Source organism: Ptychodera flava, unplaced genomic scaffold, assembly GCF_041260155.1.
Source record: "Ptychodera flava strain L36383 unplaced genomic scaffold, AS_Pfla_20210202 Scaffold_59__1_contigs__length_806204_pilon, whole genome shotgun sequence".
In the NCBI taxonomy this organism is placed as follows: Eukaryota; Metazoa; Hemichordata; class Enteropneusta; family Ptychoderidae; genus Ptychodera; species Ptychodera flava.
Genome location: NW_027248381.1, coordinates 604,106 through 628,576, shown reverse-complemented (window position 1 = coordinate 628,576; position 24,471 = coordinate 604,106). Strand labels below are relative to the sequence as shown.

Genomic DNA, 24,471 nt, shown 5'->3' with positions numbered 1-24,471 from the left:
GTCAGAATCTGACTCTGATTTGGAACCACTCGTCCCGGATGCCTGGGGTTGCCTATACGCCTTCAAGCTAATTCTCCTCAAAATCACTTTCTGAATTCTGGTCAACACTGTCGACATGTCCTCGCTGGAAGGAAATTGATAAGCCCCTGCAGCTGGACCGCCGGTGTGGCTTCCTTGCCAGTGTTTACTGGGCGTCCGTGAGCACTGTTTATATAGCTCAGCTGACTTTGTTTGTGGTCTAATTTATGCAAGGACCGCTAAATACACTTTCGTGACAATAGCGTGCTACAAATGACGACAATTGTACCCATAGGTCAATATGCAAATACCGCTGCCTGGCTCGGGTGCGAAAAGGCCCCCTGATCACCAGGCATGAAAAGGAGTCAAATTTTGCCCTTCACGCACATCTTTCCAGAGTGACACAATATGCAATCCATAGAAGGGTCCCATAGAAGAGTTTTTGAAGGAAAAAAATAAAAACTTTGGAAATCATGTCATAGGCTCTTTAATGATAACTGTTGCTGTTAACACATCCATGAGAGACATGATCAAGCTGGTACAAAGAATCAGTCCCTTCATATTGTAGCTTACCTTATCTACAAAATGTGGCATATGCAAAATACCATACAGACCAGTAACAAGTCTGAGGAGAGAACTCAATCTCTCAGACCCACAGAGAAGTGTGCTCACACTATTAAACAGACAGTTGCCATCACCAGTGGACACCCCCACATAGCAACTTTTCAAGCAGCTCTTGTACCTGAAATGATAATACATATTGTTGTTTGTAAATAATTTGATTAAAAATAGATGAACAATAACAGTTTAAGGCTACATATATTTTACTTACTAAAACTTAATTCATTAACTAAATGTGAAGTTGTAAAAACAACAATAGAAATAGATTGAATCACATATTGAGATCTTATGGTCATCTTATGGTCTTATTGACAGCATTTAAAATGACAATAAATTGTGATCGTTTGTTTGTCAGCGAACACTGGCTCACATCTCAGGAATTGTCAGGTCTTAATATGCAGCTTATTGACAAAAACAGATGGTTACATATGAATCTGGAAGAACTTATGTCCGGCTGTCCTTATGGCGGCATTGGTTTCATTGCAAAAAGAGTTCCAGGTATCTCTTATAAACCAATTGCTGTTGACTCTGATGGAATATCTGGTGTTCAATTGATTGCTAGCGGACAAATTTATTCTTACAATCTTTGGAGCGTATATTTACTTATTATAATGGTCATCCTGAGCAAATCGATCTTTTGTGCGAAATGTTAGATATTTTACAATCTGCGACTGATAACATGGATTTGTCGCCTATAATGGTCGTGGGTGATATGAATGATTCATTACCACTACGGCCCAAAAGTATGCCTCAGTGTACGGTATTCCGCGAAGCATTATTTCTATGGAACAGCGCTTTCAGCCGGTCGCTATTGACAACGGCGAACATTGTATCAATTTATTTCAATAGATTATCGATCGAAAATCTGTTTGGGTGCCGCTCGTGCCGGGCGCTCGTGTGTTGAGGTTACGTCTATAAACATTTCCAAAATTACCCGTATATTGACTTATACACTTCAACATCAAGGTATCCGTTGGTTTCCTGTACGAAAGTATATCGACGACATTTTTTTTCAGTTTTGGTGATAGTTTTACGTACGTTTCGGCACATTTTGGCGCACTTCGGCGTAGTTTGGCGCCATTGTGAACGAGGAACTACACGCGAGTGAGTGAGACAACAATGTAACAATTTCGGACAAAAGAATATCGATCGATAACGTTCACTGCACGATTACAGTGGAGACTCTACGCCCGTTCGCCTCTGTTCTGTGTTATTTTTGCAGTTTACTGGAATTTCCATAGTTGATATTCGCCAAATTTTGGTGTAAATTACAACAACCTGACAGGTATTTGGTCTGTACAATTTAAGAATCGCTAAACGATTAAAATGCGTCAATATAAGACCCTGATTCTGCATATGCAAACGCCGTAAGATCGCCATTTTATTGAGGGCAAGAGCAAAAATTCAGCGACCGAAAAAATAAAATGCAACTAAAACATGTTTCGTCGAGAAATTCAAAAAACTAAAACGACAGGAATTTTGTATATAAATCAAGAAACACTGTGCCATTTTCACTATCATTGGTTCAGAATTGAGAAATTTGAACGAGCGAGAGTTGTACGGTCTGTTCAGTACATTAAACGCCATTGTTTTCTATGGGAAATCGAGCTGATTAGACACATCGTAAAATGAAAAATACATCTGAAAAAAACCGTTGGTTTAACTTTTTCATTTCGCTGTTATTTTTTATAATATTTGGTATGACAGATATCATGAAGGGTAACTAAAACTCTATGGTTTTATTTTTTTGAGTTTCCCTCTTATTTTTATGAAATGACGAGTTGAAGATCGTTTTGCTGTTGACTGTGTTTTTACGTAATTTTGCATATGGCTGTTATCGCTTACGTATTTTTGGAAATCCCATGTGAAATTCTTCCCAAAATATTATAATTGTAAGGACTGGACATAAATTACAGGGGGGGTGGGCCGGTGTTTTTCGAAAAACCGCTGCGTAAAAAATAGTGACCCTTCAAAAGTTCATGCACAAAAATTAGTGACCCTCCCCCTTATCCGTGCATGAAAATAAGTGACCCTCCCCTGTTACTCAATACCCCCCCCAAAAAACCCGCAATGTGTTAAAGACCCCCTTCTGACTTGCTATACTTTTTAAGTCGCCCTCCCGAAAGGAAGGCAAAATGTGGCCGATATAACGCGTTGTCCAAAAAATATCAAATCATATGTGTGTTATTCATGTAAATGTACTTTGCTTGAAGTGGCAGGTAAAGTGCATGCCTGTACAAAAAATGTAATTTTTAGATTTTATTGATAATGTTGATTCACTATACATGTAGTCGACTATAAGAAAACTACGAACGTGTATTTTCCAGTATAAAACTAGCTATATCTGTTCATATACAGATGTTTAATAACTGATATAGATATACTTGATTAGCATGGGTTGTTTACAAGTGCACATGTGAACAAGATATTTGATTTTGGAATTTCTGTCAAAATGTTGATTCACTATACATGGGAGTCTATGACAAAACTATACATGGGAGTCTATGACAAAACTGTCAAAAGATTTTCAGAATTAAAAATTTGCACTATTTGTGCATATATGGACCCTGAATAATTGACATAATTGTGCTTGATTAGAAGAGGGTGGTAAAATGTGCATCTGTGTACAGTAACTTTGTTTTTGGAATTTCGCATAAAATGTTGATCCACTATACATGGGAGTCTATGACAAAACTGTAAAAAAAAATTTCAGAATTAAAAATAATGCACTATTTGTGTATATATGACCCTGAATAATTGACATAATTTGCTTGATTAGAAGAGGGTGGTAACACATGCATCTGTGTACAATAACTTTGTTTTGGAATTTCGCTCAGTGAAATGTGGATCCATTATACATTGTAGTCTATGAAGAAACTATGAATAATTTTTTTTAAATACAAACTTGGCAAATCTGTGTATTTATGTATGCTTGATTATTGATATTTATGTTCTTGATTAGACTAGAGTGGTTACAAGTCCATGTGTGTGCAAGAAATTTGATTTTGGAATTTCACCGAAATGTTGATTCACTATACGTGGCAGTCTATGGTGAAACCCTATGAATAATTTTCTTCCAATACAAAAATAGGTAAATCTGTGCATTTATGTACACTCAATTATTGGTACTAATGTTCATGATTAGACTAGAGTGGTTTCAAGTCAATGGTTGTGCAAGAAATTTGATTTTGGCATATCACTTAAATGTCGATTTACTATACATGGCAGTCTATGATGAAACTATGAATAATTTTTTTCCAATACAAAAATAGGAAAATCTGTGCATTTATGTACACTTGATTATTGGTATTAATGTTCATGATTAGACTAGAGTAGTTTCAAGACAATGGGTGTGCAAGAAATTTGATTTTGGAATTTCACTGAAATGTCCATTCACTATACATGGCAGTCTATGATGAAACTATGAATAATTTTTTCCAATACAAAACTTGGTAAACCTGTGCATTTATGTACACCTAATATTAGTATTAATATTAATGATTAGACTAGAGTAGTTTCAAGACAATGGGTGTGCAAGAAATTTGATTTTGGAATTTCACCAAAATGTTGATTCACTGTACATTGTAGGCTATGAGGAAACTACAAATAACTCATAGTGTTACGTGCAGAGAAAACGAACAAAAGGGTGAACTCAGCAGTTAACGTTTAAACAAAATTTATTACGAAAATAAAACTAATTGCTAAGTCAGGATAGAGTACAAGCTTTAAAAGTGTACAGACTACTTATCTCAGCTGGGACGGCAAAGCTCCAGTCTCAGAGTTGTAACAGTCATTGGATGAATGAACAGTCCTTGCAGGCTTGAAGATGCATAAAGTCCACAGTATAAATCCAGCGTTGGCAGTGAAGGTCTTGAAAAGTCTTGAGAATGACTACTGCTGGAGTTTAGTAACACACAAGAGACACGATCCCAAAAGTCTGACTGGAAGCTGAGCACGTCCCTTTTATAAAGGCATATAAGAACAATCTAGAACTTTTATTGACATGCTAATTACTGTTCTAAAATTATCTCTCTTACACAACTAATCAACTTTCCAGAACATTCCAAACATGACTAATTGAATTCAAGGTTGTGAGGTCATTAAGGGCAGTGACCTTGAGAATGTTCTAGACTAATTGAACTCAGGTCATGATGAGTGTGGGGTAAATGACCTACATAACACACCCCCTCTTCAAAAAAAGAAAATTTTTCAAAGAAAAATCTTTCTTTTACAAATGTAATCTTGAAAAAGATTTAAGTACTCAAAATTTTTTTACTCTAAAGTAAAATTTCTTGAAAGTGAACAACAATAAAATTTCTTGAAAGTGAACAACAATAAACTCTAATACGAGAGAGACAGTCTGCAATTAAATTGTCTCTGCCTTTGATATGTCTAATGTCAAGATTAAACTCCTGTAACATTAAACTCCATCTTAGCAATCTCTGATTTTTGCCTTTAAATTTCTGCAGAAAAACAAGAGGGTTGTGATCAATATAACCACTATTGGCTGATTTGAAGAAGTAACATAAACTTCAAAATGCTGTAAAGCTAATATCAAAGATAAACACTCTTTTTCAATTGTAGAGTAGTTTCTCTGGGATTTGTTAAATTGCGTGAAAAATAGCAAACAGGATGATCTACACCATGACTATCCTCTTGCAATAAAACAGCACCAGCAGCCGTATCACTAGCATCTACAGCTAATTTGAATGGCAAAGTGAATCTGGTGCAGACAACACTGGGGCACTTTGCAGTATGGCTTTAAGTGTATCAAATGCCTGTTGGCATTGCTCTGACCAAACAAACTTTACTTTCTTTTTAAGTAAGTTAGTCAAAGGCTCAGTAATTGTGGAGAAATTTGGACAGAATTTTCTGTAGTAACCAGCCATACCGAGAAAGCGCATCAGTTGTCGTTTGCAGTTTGGTATGGGAAAACTTGAAATGGCACTGATTTTGGCATCAACAGGTTTTACCTCACCCTGTCCTACAGTATGTCCGAGGTAAGTCACCCTCGCCCAACCAAACTCAGATTTGGCAAGGTTGACAGTCAACATTGCTTTACTCAGTCTCTCAAAGAACTTCCGCATGAGCTTAATGTGTTCCTCCCAGGTGTCACTATACAGGATGACGTCGTCAACGTAAGCTGCACACCCGTCTAGCCCGGATATGACGTCGTTGATCATCCGTTGGAACGTTGCCGGAGAGTTCTTCATTCCGAATGGCATCACCTTGTACTGGAACAATCCGTCTGGTGTAACAAAGGCGGATATTTCACGAGCACGATCCGTCAGAGGGACTTGCCAAAATCCCTTCAGTAGGTCAAATTTCGTCACATACTTGGCTTTTCCCACTCGGTCGATGCAGTCATCAATCCTCGGGATTGGGAAAGTGTCTGTCTTTGTTAAAGTGTTGACCTTCCTAAAGTCCGTGCACATACGATAACTGTGATCTGATTTGGGAACAAGTATGCACGGCGAACTCCAGTTACTTTTACTGGGTTCAATAAAGTCATTGTCCAGCAGGTATTTGACTTCTTCCTGGAGATATTTCGCTTTGTTGGATTCAGTCTGTATGGATGTTGTTTTACAGGCTTACTGTCCCCAACATCAACGTCGTGATAGATGACGTTTGTCCTTGTTGGAACATCTTGAAACAGGTGTTTATATTCGTGGAGCAGTTCTTTCACCTGTTGTTGTTGTTCTGGCTGGAGGTGTGCCAACTTTGTAGACTCCAGCTTCTCCAGGATTTCTGAGTTCTGAAGCTTGACCGAGCCCAGCTTTGAGTTTAGAGTATTTTCACTCAAGTCAGTTTCAGTATCACTATCTTCATAATGGCCAGAACTGACTGTACTGACAGGCTTTGTTTTAGTAGGATTATCCCTATCCAAATATGGCTTAAGCATATTTATGTGACATAGCTGTTTTTGTTTTCGCCTGTTAGGTGTTATTATGATGTAATTTAAATCACTCAATTTCTTATCAATTAGGTATGGCCCAAAGTAACGAGCATGGAGTGGTTTGCCAGGAACCGGAAGTAGAACAAGAACCTTTTGACCTGGTTCAAACTTCCGTTTTGAGGTGCTTTTATCATATCTGGTTTTCATTGACTGCTGAGATGACTCAAGATTTTCTCTGGCTAATTCCATGCTTTAGAGAGTTTTGTACGAAATCTGACACATATTGCAAAATATTCAGACAATCATCGTCGTCAGACAGGAATTTCTCTTTAACGAGCTTAAGTGGGCCACGGACTGTATGTCCAAATACAAGCTCAAATGGGCTAAAACCAAGAGACTCCTGAATTGACTCTCTAACAGCAAAGAGCAAAAAATGAATTCCTTCATCCCACTGCTTCTCTGTGTCAAAACAGTAGGTCCTAATCATGTTTTTCAAAGTTTGATGAAATCGCTCAAGAGCACCCTGACTTTCTGGATGATAGGCGGATGACCTATACTGTTTAATGCCTAGCTGATCCATTACTTGTTGAAAAATTCCAGACATAAAGTTGGAGCCTTGATCGGACTGGACACATTTAGGGAGGCCGAATAAAGTGAAAAATTTGACTAAAGCTCTCACTATAGTCTTTGTCTTTATGTTTCTCAGTGGTATGGCTTCTGGGAACCGAGTTGATGTACACATAATTGTACACATAATTGTCAACATGTACTCATTTCCTGATCTTGTTTTTGGTAGGGGCCCAACACAGTCTATTAGTATCCTACTAAATGGTTCTTGAAATGCAGGAATTGGCTGTAAAGGGGCCTTTGGAATGGTCTGATTCGGCTTTCCTACCATTTGACATGTGTGACAAGTTTTACAGAAATGTGCTACATCCTGCCTGAGATTAGGCCAATAAAAGTGACTGAGAATTTTATGATAAGTTTTCCTTACTCCCAAATGACCAGCCCAGGGCGTTTCATGGGCCAGGCGCAATATTTCGGCACGATAGGGCTTTGGAACCACAATTTGATGTTTTATAGCCCAATCGTCATCAACCAAGACATCTGGAGGTCTCCATTTACGCATGAGAATACCAGATTTTGTATAATAGGAAACAGAGCTATCTGAAGTTTTACCTTCATCATCTACCCTGTCAAACAAAGACAAAATATCTGGGTCTTTGTGTTTGTTCTGCAATGAGATTTGATCTAGAAAATGTCTGACTTGGTCAGCAGAAGTTTTACTGGAAGTTTCAAATCCACGAGGGATAACGGAATGATCCGTGTCAAACACCTGACTGAGAAAGGTGTCATTTAAGTCAACATCTGTGACATTATTTTTGAGAGTATTTTGATTCTCGGAAGTTTTCTTTGACATGGCTCGATTAATGGCCCATAAAGGAAATAAATAAGGTATATCTTGTTCAATTGGCTCTGGATCCTGATCTAAACTAGGATTATCAGTCACAAGTGGATTTGTAATGACCTTGTCCCCAGCAAGGTCGTTTCCAGAAAAAAGGTGAATCCTTTCAAAAGGCAAAACAGGCCTTATACCTAAAATTACAGGTCCAGAAACAAAGTCCAACAAGACAAATAGACATTATGGAGAGGAACTGGAATATAGTCATTACAATCTACCCCCTTAATAAGAAATTTAGAACCTGAAAATGACTTTTCAGAAAACGACAGGGTATCTGCCAACAAAAGAGACTGGGAAGCCCCGGTATCTCTTAAATTTTGACAGGGGTAGCGGAAGAGAAATCACTAGAAAGTGATATAAAACCATTATGAATAAATGGCTCGAAAATACCCATAATGCTATCTTGAGAAGAATGACCTTGACCTCATTAATTGGGGATGAGAGGGTTTAACCTCAGAAAATGTGTTGCACACATTATTAGACTCTAATTGAGTTGATGAAGAAATAAAGCCGGTTGGCTTAGATCCACTTTGACCACTTTGACCTTCACGTTTTCTTTTCAATTTGAAACACTCTGACATTAAATGCCGTCTTTCTTACAATAATTACAAGAAAGTGTACCGAACTGTTTGTCAGGAGGAGAGATTGAGACTTGGGATCTGATGATGTGGGAGTGTTACTTGAACTCTGTGAACTGTTGTCATTTGATTTTCTACTCTCCTTTGAGAAATTCTTCGATGAAAAGGAGGAGTTAAATTTACCTGCATTGTTTCTGTATGAAAAGGACTGGGATGGTTTGCTGAGAAATGAAGATTTGTGGGTCAATGAATAATCATCGGCCAAATGTGCAGCAACCTCCAATGTATCTGCCTTTTGTTCATTGATAAATGTCTTGATGTCACTCCGGATGCACCTTTTAAATTCCTCAATCAAAACAAGCTGTCGTAATTTGTCATAATTCTGACTGACCTTTTCAGAAGAACACCAACGATCAAACAGTTGTTCTTTTGTTCGAGCAAATTCACACATAAGTTTGATCCTTCACCTTCTCACAATCCCTAAATTTCTGACGGTAAGCTTCAGGCACCAACTCATAGCCCTTGAGAATTAATTCCTTCACAGAATCATAATTTGAAGCCTGTTCCACTGACAACTGAATGTAAATTTCTCTGGCTTTACCCACCAAAGCACTCTGCAAAAGCATAGACCAGGACTCCTTAGGCCAATTCAGACTCTGAGCAATTTTCTCAAAATGAAGAAAATATTTATCAACATCCCTTTCTTGGAAAGGGGGAACTAACCTGAAATGCTTAGTGATGTCAAACTTGTCTGAAGGGAAGAATTTTCCTGACTGTCCAAGCTCTAAACGTTTTATTTCTAACTGCAGTCGGTGTTCTGCTAATTCTCTTTCCTTTTCTTTTTCCTCTCTTTCTTTCTCCCTTTGTCTTTCTTCCATTTGCAATTCTTTTTCTTTCATTTCGAATTCCCTCTCTTTCTGTCTTTCTTCCATTTCTAATCTTTCCTGCCTATCTTTCTCTCTCTGTCTTTCTTCCATTTGTAATTCTTTCTCTCTCATTTGTAATTCTAGTTTCTTGATCTCCAATTTGTCTGCATTTCTAATTCTAATTTTCTGAGTTCAGAGGTAGACTCGGGCTCATAATCTTTTAAGGCAGACTCCTCAAAATGGCCTGATTTAACTAAATGTTTTGCAATCTTGAACTGAATTTCTCGCTTGCGCATAGATCTTTTGACATCTACTTTAAGGAAATTTGCCAGTGCAATGAGGTCGTCTTTTCTGAGGGAATCAAATGTGTCCTGATCAAGGTCATCCATTTCCTCTGGTTTAAATTCCGCCATGATTAAATTTCGCTGAGTTCACAGTGTAAAGTAGTTTTGAAAAGCTGTCAAAATGTTGTCAAACGGCTCAAAATATTCGTCTCCCGGACGAGCCCCCAATTTTGTTACGTGCAGAGAAAACGAACAAAAGGGTGAACTCAGCAGTTAACGTTTAAACAAAATTTATTACGAAAATAAAACTAATTGCTAAGTCAGGGATAGAGTACAAGCTTTAAAAGTGTACAGACTACTTATCTCAGCTGGGACGGCAAAGCTCCAGTCTCAGAGTTGTAACAGTCAGTTGGATGAATGAACAGTCCTTGCAGGCTTGAAGATGCATAAAGTCCACAGTATAAATCCAGCGTTGGCAGTGAAGGTCTTGAAAAGTCTTGAGAATGACTACTGCTGGAGTTTAGTAACACACAAGAGACACGATCCCAAAGTCTGACTGGAAGCTGAGCACGTCCCTTTATAAAGGCATATAAGAACAATCTAGAACTTTTATTGACATGCTAATTACTGTTCTAAAATTATCTCTCCTTACACAACTAATCAACTTTCAAGAACATTCCAAACATGACTAATTGAATTCAAGGTTGTGAGGTCATTAAGGGCAGTGACCTTGAGAATGTTCTAGACTAATTGAACTCAGGTCATGATGAGTGTGGGGTAAATGACCTACATAACAATAGGTTATCTGATCCTAAATTGTTATTCAAAAGTTGTTCGACCTGAAGCTTCCAGTTGTTATTGATGACACTATGCACTATTCTGAACAGTTTGTATTCTGTCAATGTCCTCAAAAACTTAAAAAATGTACATACAGCGACATGAATGTTTGACACCGACCTATACCCAATGTATTGTCAATGGGAGAATGATGTCAAATAAGTAATCTCCCAAATTGTTATTGAAAGAGTCATTATAGGGGACAGTTATGCACAATAGTGTTGAATAAGTAGAAATCATGACAACTTAAATCAATGTGGCTGCTTGGATCATCAATACATTGTTTATTATACCTGAAATTTGCGCCCGAAGGGCGCGCCGAAAATGGTAATGGCAGAAAATGAAAGTGCCAGGAGGTATTTTTTTCTTTTCTCAGTATTCCATAACGTGCACATGCAATTTCAGCTTTGATGCATGAAAAAAGGTGACCCTCCCCCATAGGCTTGCACAAAATTTTATGACCCTTCAAAAATGCTTGCGCGAAAAATGGTGACCCACCCCCAAAAAACACCGGCCCACCCCCCCCCCCTGTAATTTGTGTCCAGTCCCTAAGGGCAGCATATACGGGAAATAGGACCTGTTACTCTTTCATTAATATTAGCTGTGCAGCAAGGAAATACGGCGAAATTTGCAACATGACGCGGGAGGTGAAATTTACTGTGTGAACGCGCACATCCACGTATGTGTGGCGAAAATTCGGGACGCTAATACCGTACAAAATGGGGCGCCTTTGGGCCGTAGTGTACCCAGTGGCAGTCAGCTCGATAATACTGGTACCAGAAACATCAATTTACAAACATTGCTACATATTGTATGATTTTTTATGCAACAATGAATTCAAGGTAGCTAACTTTAATTTTGCACAAAATGTTACTTACACATGTTTTAACGAGATTTCTAAATCTTATATTGATCATGTTTTCTGTTCTGGTATGGCTATGGATATCATTAGGAACTATACTATAATGTCTGACTTGTATTTAAAGGGCTAGTGTAGAGTAAAACTGAATTTTTTTTTGCTTGTTTATTTTGACGAATAAAATGGTCAAAAAAGATCTGCATTGGAATTTTTCAAAACTGCGCTCCCAGTTCCGAATAAAGGCCCTAGCGACGCCCTTGGCAATGACGATACAAATCTTCGGTAATCTTCGGTAAATGTCGGGTCTACGTCACTTACAGGGTATTGACCGCTGATGCTTTTCACTGCAGTGCTTTGTGTACATTCTAAATCTATTGTAAAAAGTTGTAACAATGCCTAAACGTTGTGTCGCTATGCATTGTTCCCATGCAGAATCAAAATTGTTTCAATGGCCGAAGGATGAAGATCTGGCCAGAAAATGGACAAAGTTTGTAAAAGCAAAGCGGGTTTATTTTACTCCCATAGCCACGCGCGTACTTTGCTACAAACATTTTACCGACGATTGTTTTGCCAACCGCATGGAATACAATCACGGATTTCAAAGAAGGTAAGCCCTAATTTGTAAGATTATTGATAAAAGTAGCCTGGGAAATGTTGCTAGGTTAATAACAAATTCAATCTCAGTTTGCTGCAATGTTAGTCATTGTCATCTGGTTCACATTGGTTAATTCAGGCCATTTCTGGTTAAAGTCAGCTCAAAATAATCAATGTGGACGCACTGGGTCGGTTTTTGGATGGGGTCCAAATTTTGTATGTGGATTCGTCAGGCCAGTCCAGGAATCAGTCAACGCTCTTCCAAAACAATATCTTCCCACAAGGTTTTGCTCCGCAAATGAGACCATATTATGTTATCCGATTGCTTATGAGAGACAGTTCTATTGTCTTGTGGGATCATCTAACATATACCGGAGATGTCCCCGCTTGTTCAAATGCAGGGTATCACCCAGATTATGCCTTTTTGTGCACAAAAACGCAGGAAAATCAAGAACAATCTAAAATGCAAGAAGATTTTTTGAGAGTTCCATGAACTACCTAAATTTTGTGAATGTGAACATAGTTATTATCTTTACGTGAACTATTACGAAAAAATGCTGAAGTTTAACATTAAACATAAAGATATGTTCTAGGCAGACACTTATGCTTAAAATTATATTATCCTAGCAATAACCTAACCTCTTATCTTCTGGTATGCGGTGTTCGTATTCCTTACAGCAACCGTCCAATTCGGACTGTAAGGTGGGCAAGCACTCCCTAGCATAGTCCTGCACTTCCTCAAAGGATTTCATGTGTAATGTCCTCAAAATCTGGTCAATCTGTATGTGATATGAATTTGCACAATAAATACAAAGATAATAATGCAATTATCATTTTTTACTGTAGATACATTTACAGACAGTTAATACATATAGTATCTACATTATACTAGTAGCTCCTACTACCTTGACAATTACCAGAACAGTGTGTGGATAATTATCTTGCGTTAGGATGAGATCCCTTATAAGTAGTATGCAGCTTTCATATGACATTTAAAACAAAAATTTAATGTTTTCCAGTAATTTTGTACAAAGAGCTTGGCAGTGCAATCCATTTGATCATGGTAAAAAATTGTAGTTGCAACAATGAAAGGATTTAATGGTGCAAACGTATACATATGTTAGAAGGTACTGGAATGTGTATTTCATGTCTGTGATTGGATAAAATGAAAAATACCGTCAAGGACAGTGTGCTCACATTCAGTTTGAATTGGTCCATTCAAGAAATATTTAAACCAGAAAAACAAGAATGACAAAAAGCAAATAAGGTCTGCAACTTAGGTACTGGAGGTCATCTTTAGCAACATGCATATCAACTTCTATAGCAATAGGAAAAGCAGATCCTACATACATAAGCAAATGTCAACAAAAAAATTAGCCAGAGAAGGCTTGAAAGGTTGGAAGAGTGGGGAAAAAATAAAGAGAGGGAAAAAATGTACAAGGGATTGGGTAAAAAGTAATGCTACCTCATCATCATCTTCTAGACCCTACCCCCTCCTGAATATCAAATGTTCCATCCCTTGGTATTACATAACGCCAGATGACAGGAAATATATTTACAACCTTGGGGAGGTTTTAATTAATGCCATGAGTGTTATCATTCTAATATAAACAGCACTTAAGTTAGTTACAGATAGTGAAATGCCTTCCACTGTGGGGGTGATTACGACATCTGGAATTATCCTGGATCCAAATTTCTCATCAGTTCTTGTGTGTCTTACATAGAAAAGTTGCAAAAATTAGTCTGCAATGAAAAATTCACCTCAGCTTTGTTTTCTGGATAAAATTTTCCTACAATTTGATACCATATATGACAAAATTACGTTAACAGCCTTCAAAACTGTCTCATAACATATCCTGGGTTGGTGTAGGTCATTTAAGGTCACAAACTGAGAAAATTACACAAAATATACAAATTTGGGGGTTTCCCAACACTTTCAGCAGAAAATTTATCTAATAACATCCCTCGGGACTTTTATACCAAATCACAAAGCTATCAAACAAGTAATTTTGAGAACAAGTTTTCTTGACCAAAATTGACAATAATGTCTTAAAAATTCAAATTTGTATATTTCAGGACAAATTCCACATATCTAACTATTGTCATCTGTGTACGTCTATGCACCAAATATAAAAGCTGTCTGTCCAGGGGTTTTAAAAAGAAAATACTGTTTAAGAATTTTTGACCAAAAGTGACAACATTGCACCAAAATAGTAATTTTCCCCGATTTTGTCATAATTTCAACAAATTAGAAGCGTAACACCCTCGCAAAGATCCAACCCAAATTTGAGAGTAATTGGGCTGGCGGTTTCAGAGAAGAAGAATTTTTACTGAAAATGAGAAAAATCACAAAAAAATTCAGTAAAAATACAAAATGAAGGATATCTTCACAATATTTATAAAACTGTATAAGGTTTACCTAAGGTACTTGCACACAAATTTTCAAAGCAATCAAAACAGTGGTTCTCAAGATATTAATTCTTGACCATTTTCACATTTTGTAAGCTCATTTGCATAATTTTGGCAATGCAGACTTCATTTGAACAAAATCCTATCTATAGCCCAGGATGCATCCACACACCAAATACCAAGCTGAAATAAGCAGCCGTTTACGCGTTGTTGATGTTGACGGACATACTGTACATATGTACATACATAAATACATACAGACGCCATCAACTTCAGCTTATACAATAAACTCACATTGGTATGACCAAATGTGAGCTAAAATCAAAAGCTGAAGTACTTGGCAGAACCACTTCTGAAACAAAAGTTCACAGACATATCTGGCACTAATGCAATGTTTAAGTTGGTGTACATGGACAAAGCACGAGTAATTACTGTGAATAAAAAATAAATGAAATAAGAAAATCTCAGTTAATGACAGCAAATTGATTAATTATGAAGGACACTTACTTCAGATATATCAGCTGTTTCTGGGTTATCCAAAACCTGCCCTGGAATATGCTCTGAGAGTGTCTGATAAAATGAAAATAGTTGGTAGCAATAGATGATTACGAAACCAGATATGAACTGACAATGCTCACGTGTTTCATTATATATTGCATTTATGTGCAAGTTTGAACCTTTGCTACATGTTTGCAACTTCATTAAAAGTGTTATGATCAACATAATGAATTTCACCACAGATCAATTCTAAAGGTCATTAAGTATTCAAATATGTAATAAGCTGAAATAAAAATAATTAATTTCTTTGAGTACTGTCATTGTATCACAATATAGCATGTGTAATGTCCTTTGGTTAAGTCCTTCAAGCTCTATATGCCAAACCGTGAAAGCTTATTAGCTTAATGCAAATTATAAATTAGCTGACATGAAAATGCAAAATGACTTTCAATACTGTTATAACCTGGTATAATGATCAATGTACACAGCATGTTTCGCCAACTTTTATAAAGTAAATGCCGGTATATATTCCTCATTAGGAAGGTTTATTTAATATGCAATTTGGGAATAGGCTGAAATAAAAATGTCAAATGACTTTCAATAATCTTGTATCATAGTATTTTTAATGTACATGGCAAGTTTTTGTCGACTTTGGTCAAGTCAATACAGATAAATATCCCTAATTAAGAAAGTTCATCAAATATGCAAATTGGAAATTGGCTGAAGCAAAAATGCTTAACGAATTTCAGTAACATGTATTATAATATCTGAAATATATGTAGCAAAATTCATCAATTTTGGTTGAGTCAATTCAGATATATATCCCTAATTAGTAATGTTCATTACATATACAAAAAAGGAATTGGCTGAAATAAAACTTGTTAATGACTTTCGATAACGTTATATCATAGTATCTTCAATGTACACTATGTCATCATTTGGGCCAATCAGGTGGCCCACTTGTAGACTTCCTTGCCAAACAAAAAGGCTTCCAGCAACACAGATTTCGCATACTCAACTTTAACGCTTTGAGACGAAAAAATTTCATTGGTGGCCAAATTTACATTCCTGCGGCTTCCAATCATGGAAAAAACCTCTCCGATAAGCAGTGAAGGAAACTAAAAATGACAACAGAGTTGAAATACGGGTTCCTTGCAATCTTTCTGGTGGTCTTATGCCTTATGCGGGATATCAGACCGCAGGCAGGCGAAGATTGCATTATAAGTGCGCCAACCCAAACTCACTGCATGGACATCACATTTACGAAATTGAAGTCCAAAGTCAACTACGTTATTGTTAGAATAAGCGAGGTTTTCCATCACACGGGAGAATATCACCACAAATTTTGCACAGATAGCGTTGCACTGGCATTGAAAAAAGGTGCATGGGAACGAGGGCAGTTTCCCTCTCTATGGGTAGGAAATGCATTGAGCAAGACACAAATATAACTATTTGCTGTGATACATAGCAGAGGCATATAAGTTTGTGATGCTGAGAATAACATCAGTAAATAAATTACGGATTTTAAAAGTTGACATTTTTTGCGACGAAACAGACTTCTGAAGGGAGCTCGCTTGGGCAACACATCATCCCGACCGCTGTTCCTTTCGACCCGAGTAACTCACACTGGTTTTGTTTGGCCCCGGTACCCCAGTCACTTCAACCCCGTCACACTTTTAACATTATGTGACATTTCACTGAATATTTAACGCAACTTAAATTTTGCTAGAGAGAATTGATGGTGTTTCTATGATAGAACTGTTTGCTTTGAAACGATAATTTGGCCGCTGAATGTTTGCACCACGGCCTAGAGCCTAGATGTCCGCGGAGATGATTCAACATGTTCCACAACAAAGCCAAGACAAAAATTGAAAATATCAATAAATTGGGCTTCACAAAGGCTGAAATACGCAATACTCGATGAAGTATGAAGTTTGTGAAATGAAATCAAAATTGACAACACAACTCGGGTAGTACTACTTGAACTAGTCTACAGACTGTTTTTTCTGTACAGTGCAGTATTTGTCAGTGACAAATCTTTGCAATACATTTTTTGCGATGAGCTGGAAATTTGATTAATATCGAGTTAATGTACATAAATATTCCGTTATTTACTGGGACACGTTTATTTTCTCAATCCGCAATCTGCGGACTATGTGCTGAAGTACATTGACTGCTCATGTCAACGATCGTTTCTCCCTCTGCAGAGTTTCTGTATCCCGTTCAACAACGCTGTACCTCGATCACGCGCTAGTAACGCTATGTAGCTTTGCAGTATTGAAAACTTATCATAAAATGGCCACCAAGTCTTGTAACACGAATTGTCGGGATTATCATACGGAAAAAAGACTGCAAAAGTAAGACTGATGAATCTTCATCAGAATGGAACACATCATGATTGTACATGAGTACCAACCGTGAATGCAGGATGAGCTCGGCAGTTTACACAAGCATGGTACACTCACTACATGCACTGCCGCGATGCCGGAATTTGTTTCACGAACAACCTCGCCTTTTTAATCTGACACAGTTAGAATTTTAAAATGTTTACAAAGGAGAGCAAACATACTTTTATGGACAATGGCGAGCACGTTTCTTGGCGAAGCAAAATCAAAACACGGCAGAAGTACATGAAGTAGGTCACGGCCTTGGACTCTGTGCACGAACCTGATTAGACACTTCAATACCTTTGACTCAAGGTTATTATTCATCAGCACTTCCATATTTAGGGATCGGGGCGAGTGATAATGCCATGCCATGACGAGGCTAGGTAGAGAACGTATGTAGTCATTTCTGGCGATCGAGCAGCGAGAGAAACAATCAATCACCAAGGGTAAAGCTAATTTGCTAAACGATATTTTGTCTTGAATAGTGAGTTGAAAGAGTAATAAAATATCATATTTTTAACGTTCAATACGAGGTTCAAACACGGAGGGACCGTGGTTGAAAGCAGAGCTATCCAGCTGTAGCCAACCTGGACCAGCTCATTTCACAGCGCCCTCAAACAGTCGATTGTTTTCACTTGTCATACGCGGAGTTTGCGAAAACTCTCTCATAGACAACTGACAGTGTGTAAAATTAAAACTTTCATAACTTCATAAATATCCAAGCCAACCAAAACCTTATCAGTTCTTGCCATTTAGATCCTGAAGCTGTGTACCAAACTTGGTTGACATCACTTCAGCAGTTCTAGACTCTCCACAGTCGCTGTGCCTTGTTTTGTGCGCGCCGCGATGGGCCTGCATTCGAAGGCTGTGCAGCTGTGAGCACGTGCTGCCAGACACAGCGACTGTCCGTTCTTGCAAGGATATGAATATTCATAAGGGTAGTGACGTCAAAAGAAAAACCTATCTAACTGGGCGGAGAGAATATATACTAGTAGCTGGTAGACCTATATACGCGGTATGTTTTTATTTTTCATTTTTTAATTTTATTTGGCTATGGTACTTGTCATTTTTGTTTTGATTAACGGATTTGTGGAGTTCTATAAAGTACCCGGATCAGGCAGAAATCCGACCGGTCGCTTGCAAGAACGTCCAGACCCTGGGATTCGCGTCGCGTCTCTGAAGGGCGCGCGCGTGTTCCAACAGGGAAGAACGCGAATCGCAGGGTCTCTGCCAGACTACAGCAGTTCTTGAGATATCGGGTATACAGACAGACACACAGACATCGCTAAACCATATGCTCACGAGTGTGAACACGTGAGCAAAAATACAAAGCAGCTATGCAAGAGTTAGAAATTCTCAGTTAATGACAGCAAATTGATTAATTATGAAGGACACTTACTTTAGATATATCAGCTGTTTCTGGGTTATCCAAAACCTGCCCTGGCATATGCTCTGAGAGTGTCTGACAAAATGAAAATAGTTGGTAGCAATAGATGATTACGAAAAAATACAAAGCAGCTATGCAAGAGTTAGAAATTCTCAGCTAATGACAGCAAATTGATTAATTATGAAGGACACTTACTTTAGATATATCAGCTGTTTCTTGGTTATCCAAAACCTGTCCTGGCATATGCTCTGAGAGTGTCTGATAAAATGAAAATAGTTGGTAGCAATAGATGATTACGAAAAAATACAAACAGCTATGCAAGAGTTAGAAATTCTCAGCTAATGACAGCAATTGATTAATTATGAAGGACACTTACTTCAGATATATCAGCTGTTTCTGGGTTATCCAAAACCTGCCCTGGCATATGCTCTGAGAGTGTCTGATAAAATGAAAATAGTTGGTAGCAATAGATGATTGCTAAAAATTACAAAGCAGCTATGCAAGAGTTAGAAATTCTCAGTTAATGACAGCAAATTGATTAATCATGAAGGATACTTACTTCATATATATCAGCTCTTTCTGTGTGATCAAAAACTTCATGCCCTGGCATATGCTCTGAGAATGTCTGATAAAATAAAAATAGAGACAATTGTCTCTGAAGCTACTGTAGACGTGAATGGTCTGGAAGAAGTACACAGCATAACACCAGACACCAAGCGCAAAGGTCTTCTTTTGTGACAGCCGTTTCAGTGTGGCTCACATTAGAAATATTGGCTGAAGCCACCATAACTGTTGCAGTTTCAAGTTTGACATGCTGTAACTTTGTGCAACTCTGTGACATCCAATAAACACCAAAATAACTCTTTGACATCCTTTTATATAAAAGAGACTACATAAATAATATTCATGAAAATTTATTTTTGATTTCATGAATCTTTTGATGAGGGTACTGTAGGACATACGAGTCATTTCCAACACAGTTTGACCAAAAAGTGACGATGCTAAATACCAAATGAAAAGGTCAAGTGGCAACCCATTAAGGCAGAAATTAACAGGTTCACATAGGCAGAAAGGCCCCGGTATTATATATATTTAGTATAAATCAGTGTCGTGAAAAAACAACAAATTTGAGTTAAAGAAAACAAATCAACTAGTTATGCACTTACTTGATCTATAATGCTCTGGCTTTTGAGAGATTTAATTCCTTGAGGTGCTGTTGATGAAAGTGGCCCTACACCAGATGTCTCTTCTATCACATCTTTAGCCTGTTTGGGAAATGGAAAAATATGTCTACACAAACATTTGATCATAGCTAATCAATGCAAGGCAGCTTTCAACAAAATATCACAACTGACTATAATATGTTTGATGTGTGAGTTTGGATGGAGTTTTCAATTTGTATTACAAAGCCTTTTGTTCACTTTACGCAAATGAAGCATAAACGTAAGTGTTCCAAGCCTTTGGCAGTAAACGTCATGAAATTGTGCTGATAACTACCGTATACATGGTCACGCTGATAAAAGGCATACGAAGCCATTGCAACTCTTGGAGTTTCAAGTTTGACATGCTGTAATTCTGTGCAAGCCAAGTAGTAAACTACATTTTTTTACATCTTAGAGTGAGGCTATCATTTGTGGAAATGTATTTCTAATTTCCAGCGTGTGTACAGTAAAAAAGTTCTTTCATGAGGGAAAGAAAGACATGGCAGTGATTTCCCACAGTGTTTGACCAAACAAGCAAATTTACGGCCTATATAGCTCCACTGAGTTATGTTGAGAATAACTATTTGTGAACACGTGTTGATGAAGGTGGAAAATTTAATCGCTCATTTCACGATGGCCTGACCAAAATGGCAAAACAGCTGCAAAAAAAGTACTACATATCTCTTTTTAATGTGAAAATGTTGACATCTTTGAAATAAAATTATGAAACTTTTATCATATCTTGGTATTCTCAGGGGCCTAACATTGTGCATCTTGATTGACAAAATTATTGAATTAAACACAAAAGTATGGTAAAAACGCAATTTACGGTTACAGAGTCAATGGATAGTTAATCAGAGCTTACTCTTAGCCTATATATATCTTGGTATCTTCGCAGTATCTCCCGAAGTTGACAGTCCGTTAGCCTGCAACCTGTAAAATACGTATAAATTTAGTAATTTAGCATGACCATCATACTTACTCATTGCAAATTACTCTGAATAAATTGAAATAGCGTGCATTACTAGGGAATATGGTGAAACAAAATTCATTTAATCCTTTCTTCTTCCAAGTGGTATACCTTTCTATGGTTTGTCTATGGAGTGTGGTAAGGATTATTTTCCAGAGTGTACATGAAATCCATGCAATTATGCAACAATTGTGCCGAAAGAATCTAGAAATTGAGCACATTCATCCAAATTAGCCAAAAACGAGGACTATAAGCCCATTCCACCCGCATCTTGCATATTGACATTAACTGAAACTTAGGCTGCATTTGAATTAAGCTGCAATTTACAAATACGCTGAAAATCGAAAAGCATGACATTGAAATTCTATTGCACTGAAAGAGAATGAAGTTTGCTCTCACACCTGATTAATATTGATAGCAAATGCATTCAAAGGCAAACTCTAAAAGCAAACAAAATAAGTCTTGCCATATATTATGCTCACCTTTCCGTCTATCGTTTGGAGAAGTGAATGGCAATGATGATGGCCACCATTGGGGTTTGAATAACTCACAGTCCCAGAATCCCCGTCGTTTGTTATGCTCCATCAACACTTCAACAGAAAAAATTGTGGTATAATTAGCATACATGAAACTTGAAAATTGTTTGCTAATTAAAGGTCTGGTGAAATCAACCTGTACTGCTGAGCTATTTAGCTTCCGGGTGACAATATTTTTACACTCGCAACAAAAATTCTACATATAAGTATGCGCAAGTGCTATTTTATTGTACTTCTATGTGGCACTGTGGGGTCAATTCGGGGTCACTTCTCTAAACTTAGGCCACGCTCTTAGTTTGGAAATGGTTGGTACACTCTGACATCACAACGCTGATCATAATACATCAAATAGCGGTCCCCACGCCACCCTTATCTCTGCCCCGTATCCGTTAACACAACAGTGTGTGATCAGTGCAACCATGGAGGTAGTACCTCAACGGGGCAACCTACGCTAGCCGTCCGTTTCTCACAAGCAGACTCTCCCGCAAGGGCTACGTCTGATGCACAGTTACGTGTGGTTCGATACATAGCGGCCGCCGGTATGCATAGAAAAATAGTAAAAACTTCCTATTTTTCTATGCGTAACACGTTGAGGCCGCTATGTATCGAACCACACGTAACTGTGGTCTGATGGAGAATTGCTCGACCAAAAGAATACTACAAGCGCCGTCTGCTTTGTTACATGTAAATGCAATCCACGGTCAATTAAGGCTGGCTTTGCTCGTTCATGTAAATCGTATCTGACCAGTAATTGAAAGTTGTACCAACAGTGTGTGCGATGCACACATGCATAAGAATAGCATGGGCAATCAGTATTGACTAAACAGACCACGTTACGCAAATTCACGACTAGAAAAGAGATAAAACAACCAGAGGTACTTCTCTGTACTTTGATTGCTTTATTGAACCCAAAAACTCAGCCCAAAATAATTTAGTGCAGGTAATTATCCCTTGTAAAAACTTGATTTACGACGGTATGAACTTCACAACACCTTTGTGAAAGGCTATGGTAATTGAGTGCGTCAAGTCAAAATTTTAGCGAATCAGAGCAGCCGATACATGTCGGGGATGTAAACAAACAAATTACAGAATACAATACATAGATTGTACATTTGTACATCTCATGATTGCATATATGGAGGACAAGAAGGAGACCTCAGTTGAACCGTAAGTTAGCGATAAACCCGGAAGTAACTTAGCGAGAAAAGAGTATGTCATCAATATGCACCGTTCATCGCGTTAGGTGCATTTTCTTTTCAATTTAGAAAGATTATTGCCTTATTGTCTATGAAAGAGGGTAAAAGAAACGATCTGTGCATATTTCACCCAGCGATCGTCCTGTTTCAATTATTCATTTATCGCATTTTGCAAGTGTTGCGAGCGTTTAGCGTGAACAGAGTATGATACTAATTATGCAAGCGGAAACCCTAGAAGTTAAGCTTACTCCCCGTGGGGAGCTTACGAAGGTGTGAAATACTTACTTCCCGTTATCAGTGTTATAAGATACGACGTCGGGCAAACTTCGGAAAGCCGAAAAAAATCGACTGGAGAGGGTTTGGGGACACGCCCACATTGCATTTTCCTTTTGCCATATTTAATAATCGCGCGCGCTAAACGACAAAAGAAATAAACATAACTGTTCTATAGACTATCAACGGTATTTCTGTGATTTTGCAACAAGGTTATTTCACCGGACCTTTAACATAGGGATGTAAACAATTGAATATATGTTGTCTGACCAATGTTAACAATGACATTTGTGATAATTTATGATATGAGAATAAAATAATAGTGGACAGAGAGAAAACGATAAATTTCAACATTTCCAAATAAAACGCAGACAAGCAAATTCACCCACACTGTGTATTTACATACCGGTAAAAACTTGTGTGCAAGTGGGTATAGTCTAAGCAAGAATCTAGTTTGTATTTGCCCACATCTAAAAACAGTTATATAAATCATGTACTTACACCTTTCAAAAGTAAATCTGAAGAAACCAACATAAAATATATGGTTAATTTGTTAGGATAAGAGCAATAAAATGATATGAGTATGTATGTACATCAGAATTGTTTCATGTGTGTTTGTGCAAAGTTACGACGTTTTTACAAAATTCAAATCACATTTCAAAAGAAGGCATCAACATGTTATCAAAGCCGTTACAGAAATACCGTACTCGTCCGAGTATAAGCCCCTGGTTCGGCAACACAAAACGGCAGAAAAACTAGGGGAGGGCTTATACTCGAGCAACTCCATGTTATCTGCCATGGACACTTAATTTATGAAAGAGAAAGAGGACAGACAAGAACAGGAAATGCATTCACTTAACAACCAAACCAAGCAAAAGGAGAAGAGGCAAGAAATTGCAGTTGTACAGTTACATGTACAGACACACACACACACATTCACACTGATACTGTATATATATATATATATATATATATATATATATATATATATATATATATATATATATATATATATATATACATATATATGAATACAAGAGAAGTCGGCCAGTTGCGAGCTCGGCCAGTTGGAGAACTCGGCCAGTTACGAACTCGGCCAGTTGGAGAAGTCGGCCAGTGGGCGAACTCGGCCAGTACAGTATGCACCCAATTAGAATATATGCTCCATAATAGTGTTTCTTTTTTTGAAGTCTCACTAAAGTTATATGCGAAAGCGATCTAAATGTCATTCATAAGATGAGCGTAATGTTTGCAAACTTCACAGATCACAGTTCAACACACGTATGAACACACATTGCCATTGGGTAAAGATGGCGGTGTATCGCGATCGTGGTAGAGAGATTTACAGCCTTCGTCATAGTTACACTTGAAGTTCGTTAAAAAGTCATAGGAGATGGTGAAGCAAATTAGTTAAGAGTCATCAAGCCATGAATTTTACTGAAGAAATGGCATAATGTTTGCCTGAACTTTAATACGGTACGCGCGCGATCTGCAGAAACTCTGAGGCACAGTGTACCGTACATGTTTTGCAGGGTGGATGTGGGAGCTCTTCGACTTCGAGTTGTTTTCTGAATGTTCATAGTAGTATTAAACCGATA

General features: G+C 37.7%; 1 protein-coding gene across 1 annotated transcript in view; it reads right to left on the bottom strand.

The window, feature by feature from the left end:
- The window catches only part of LOC139128559 (transmembrane protein 145-like), a 59,592-nt gene extending 37,660 nt beyond the window's left edge, over positions 1–21,932 (bottom strand). Inside the window, exons 1-4 of the mRNA XM_070694319.1 lie at positions 21,855–21,932; positions 19,863–19,961; positions 19,073–19,135; positions 18,709–18,771 (exon numbers count right to left, since the gene is read on the bottom strand). Of these exons, the coding sequence (XP_070550420.1) occupies positions 18,709–18,771; positions 19,073–19,135; positions 19,863–19,961; positions 21,855–21,932 (303 nt within the window). The remainder of the gene's footprint in view (positions 1–18,708; positions 18,772–19,072; positions 19,136–19,862; positions 19,962–21,854) is intronic.
- Positions 21,933–24,471: the final 2,539 nt, after the last annotated feature.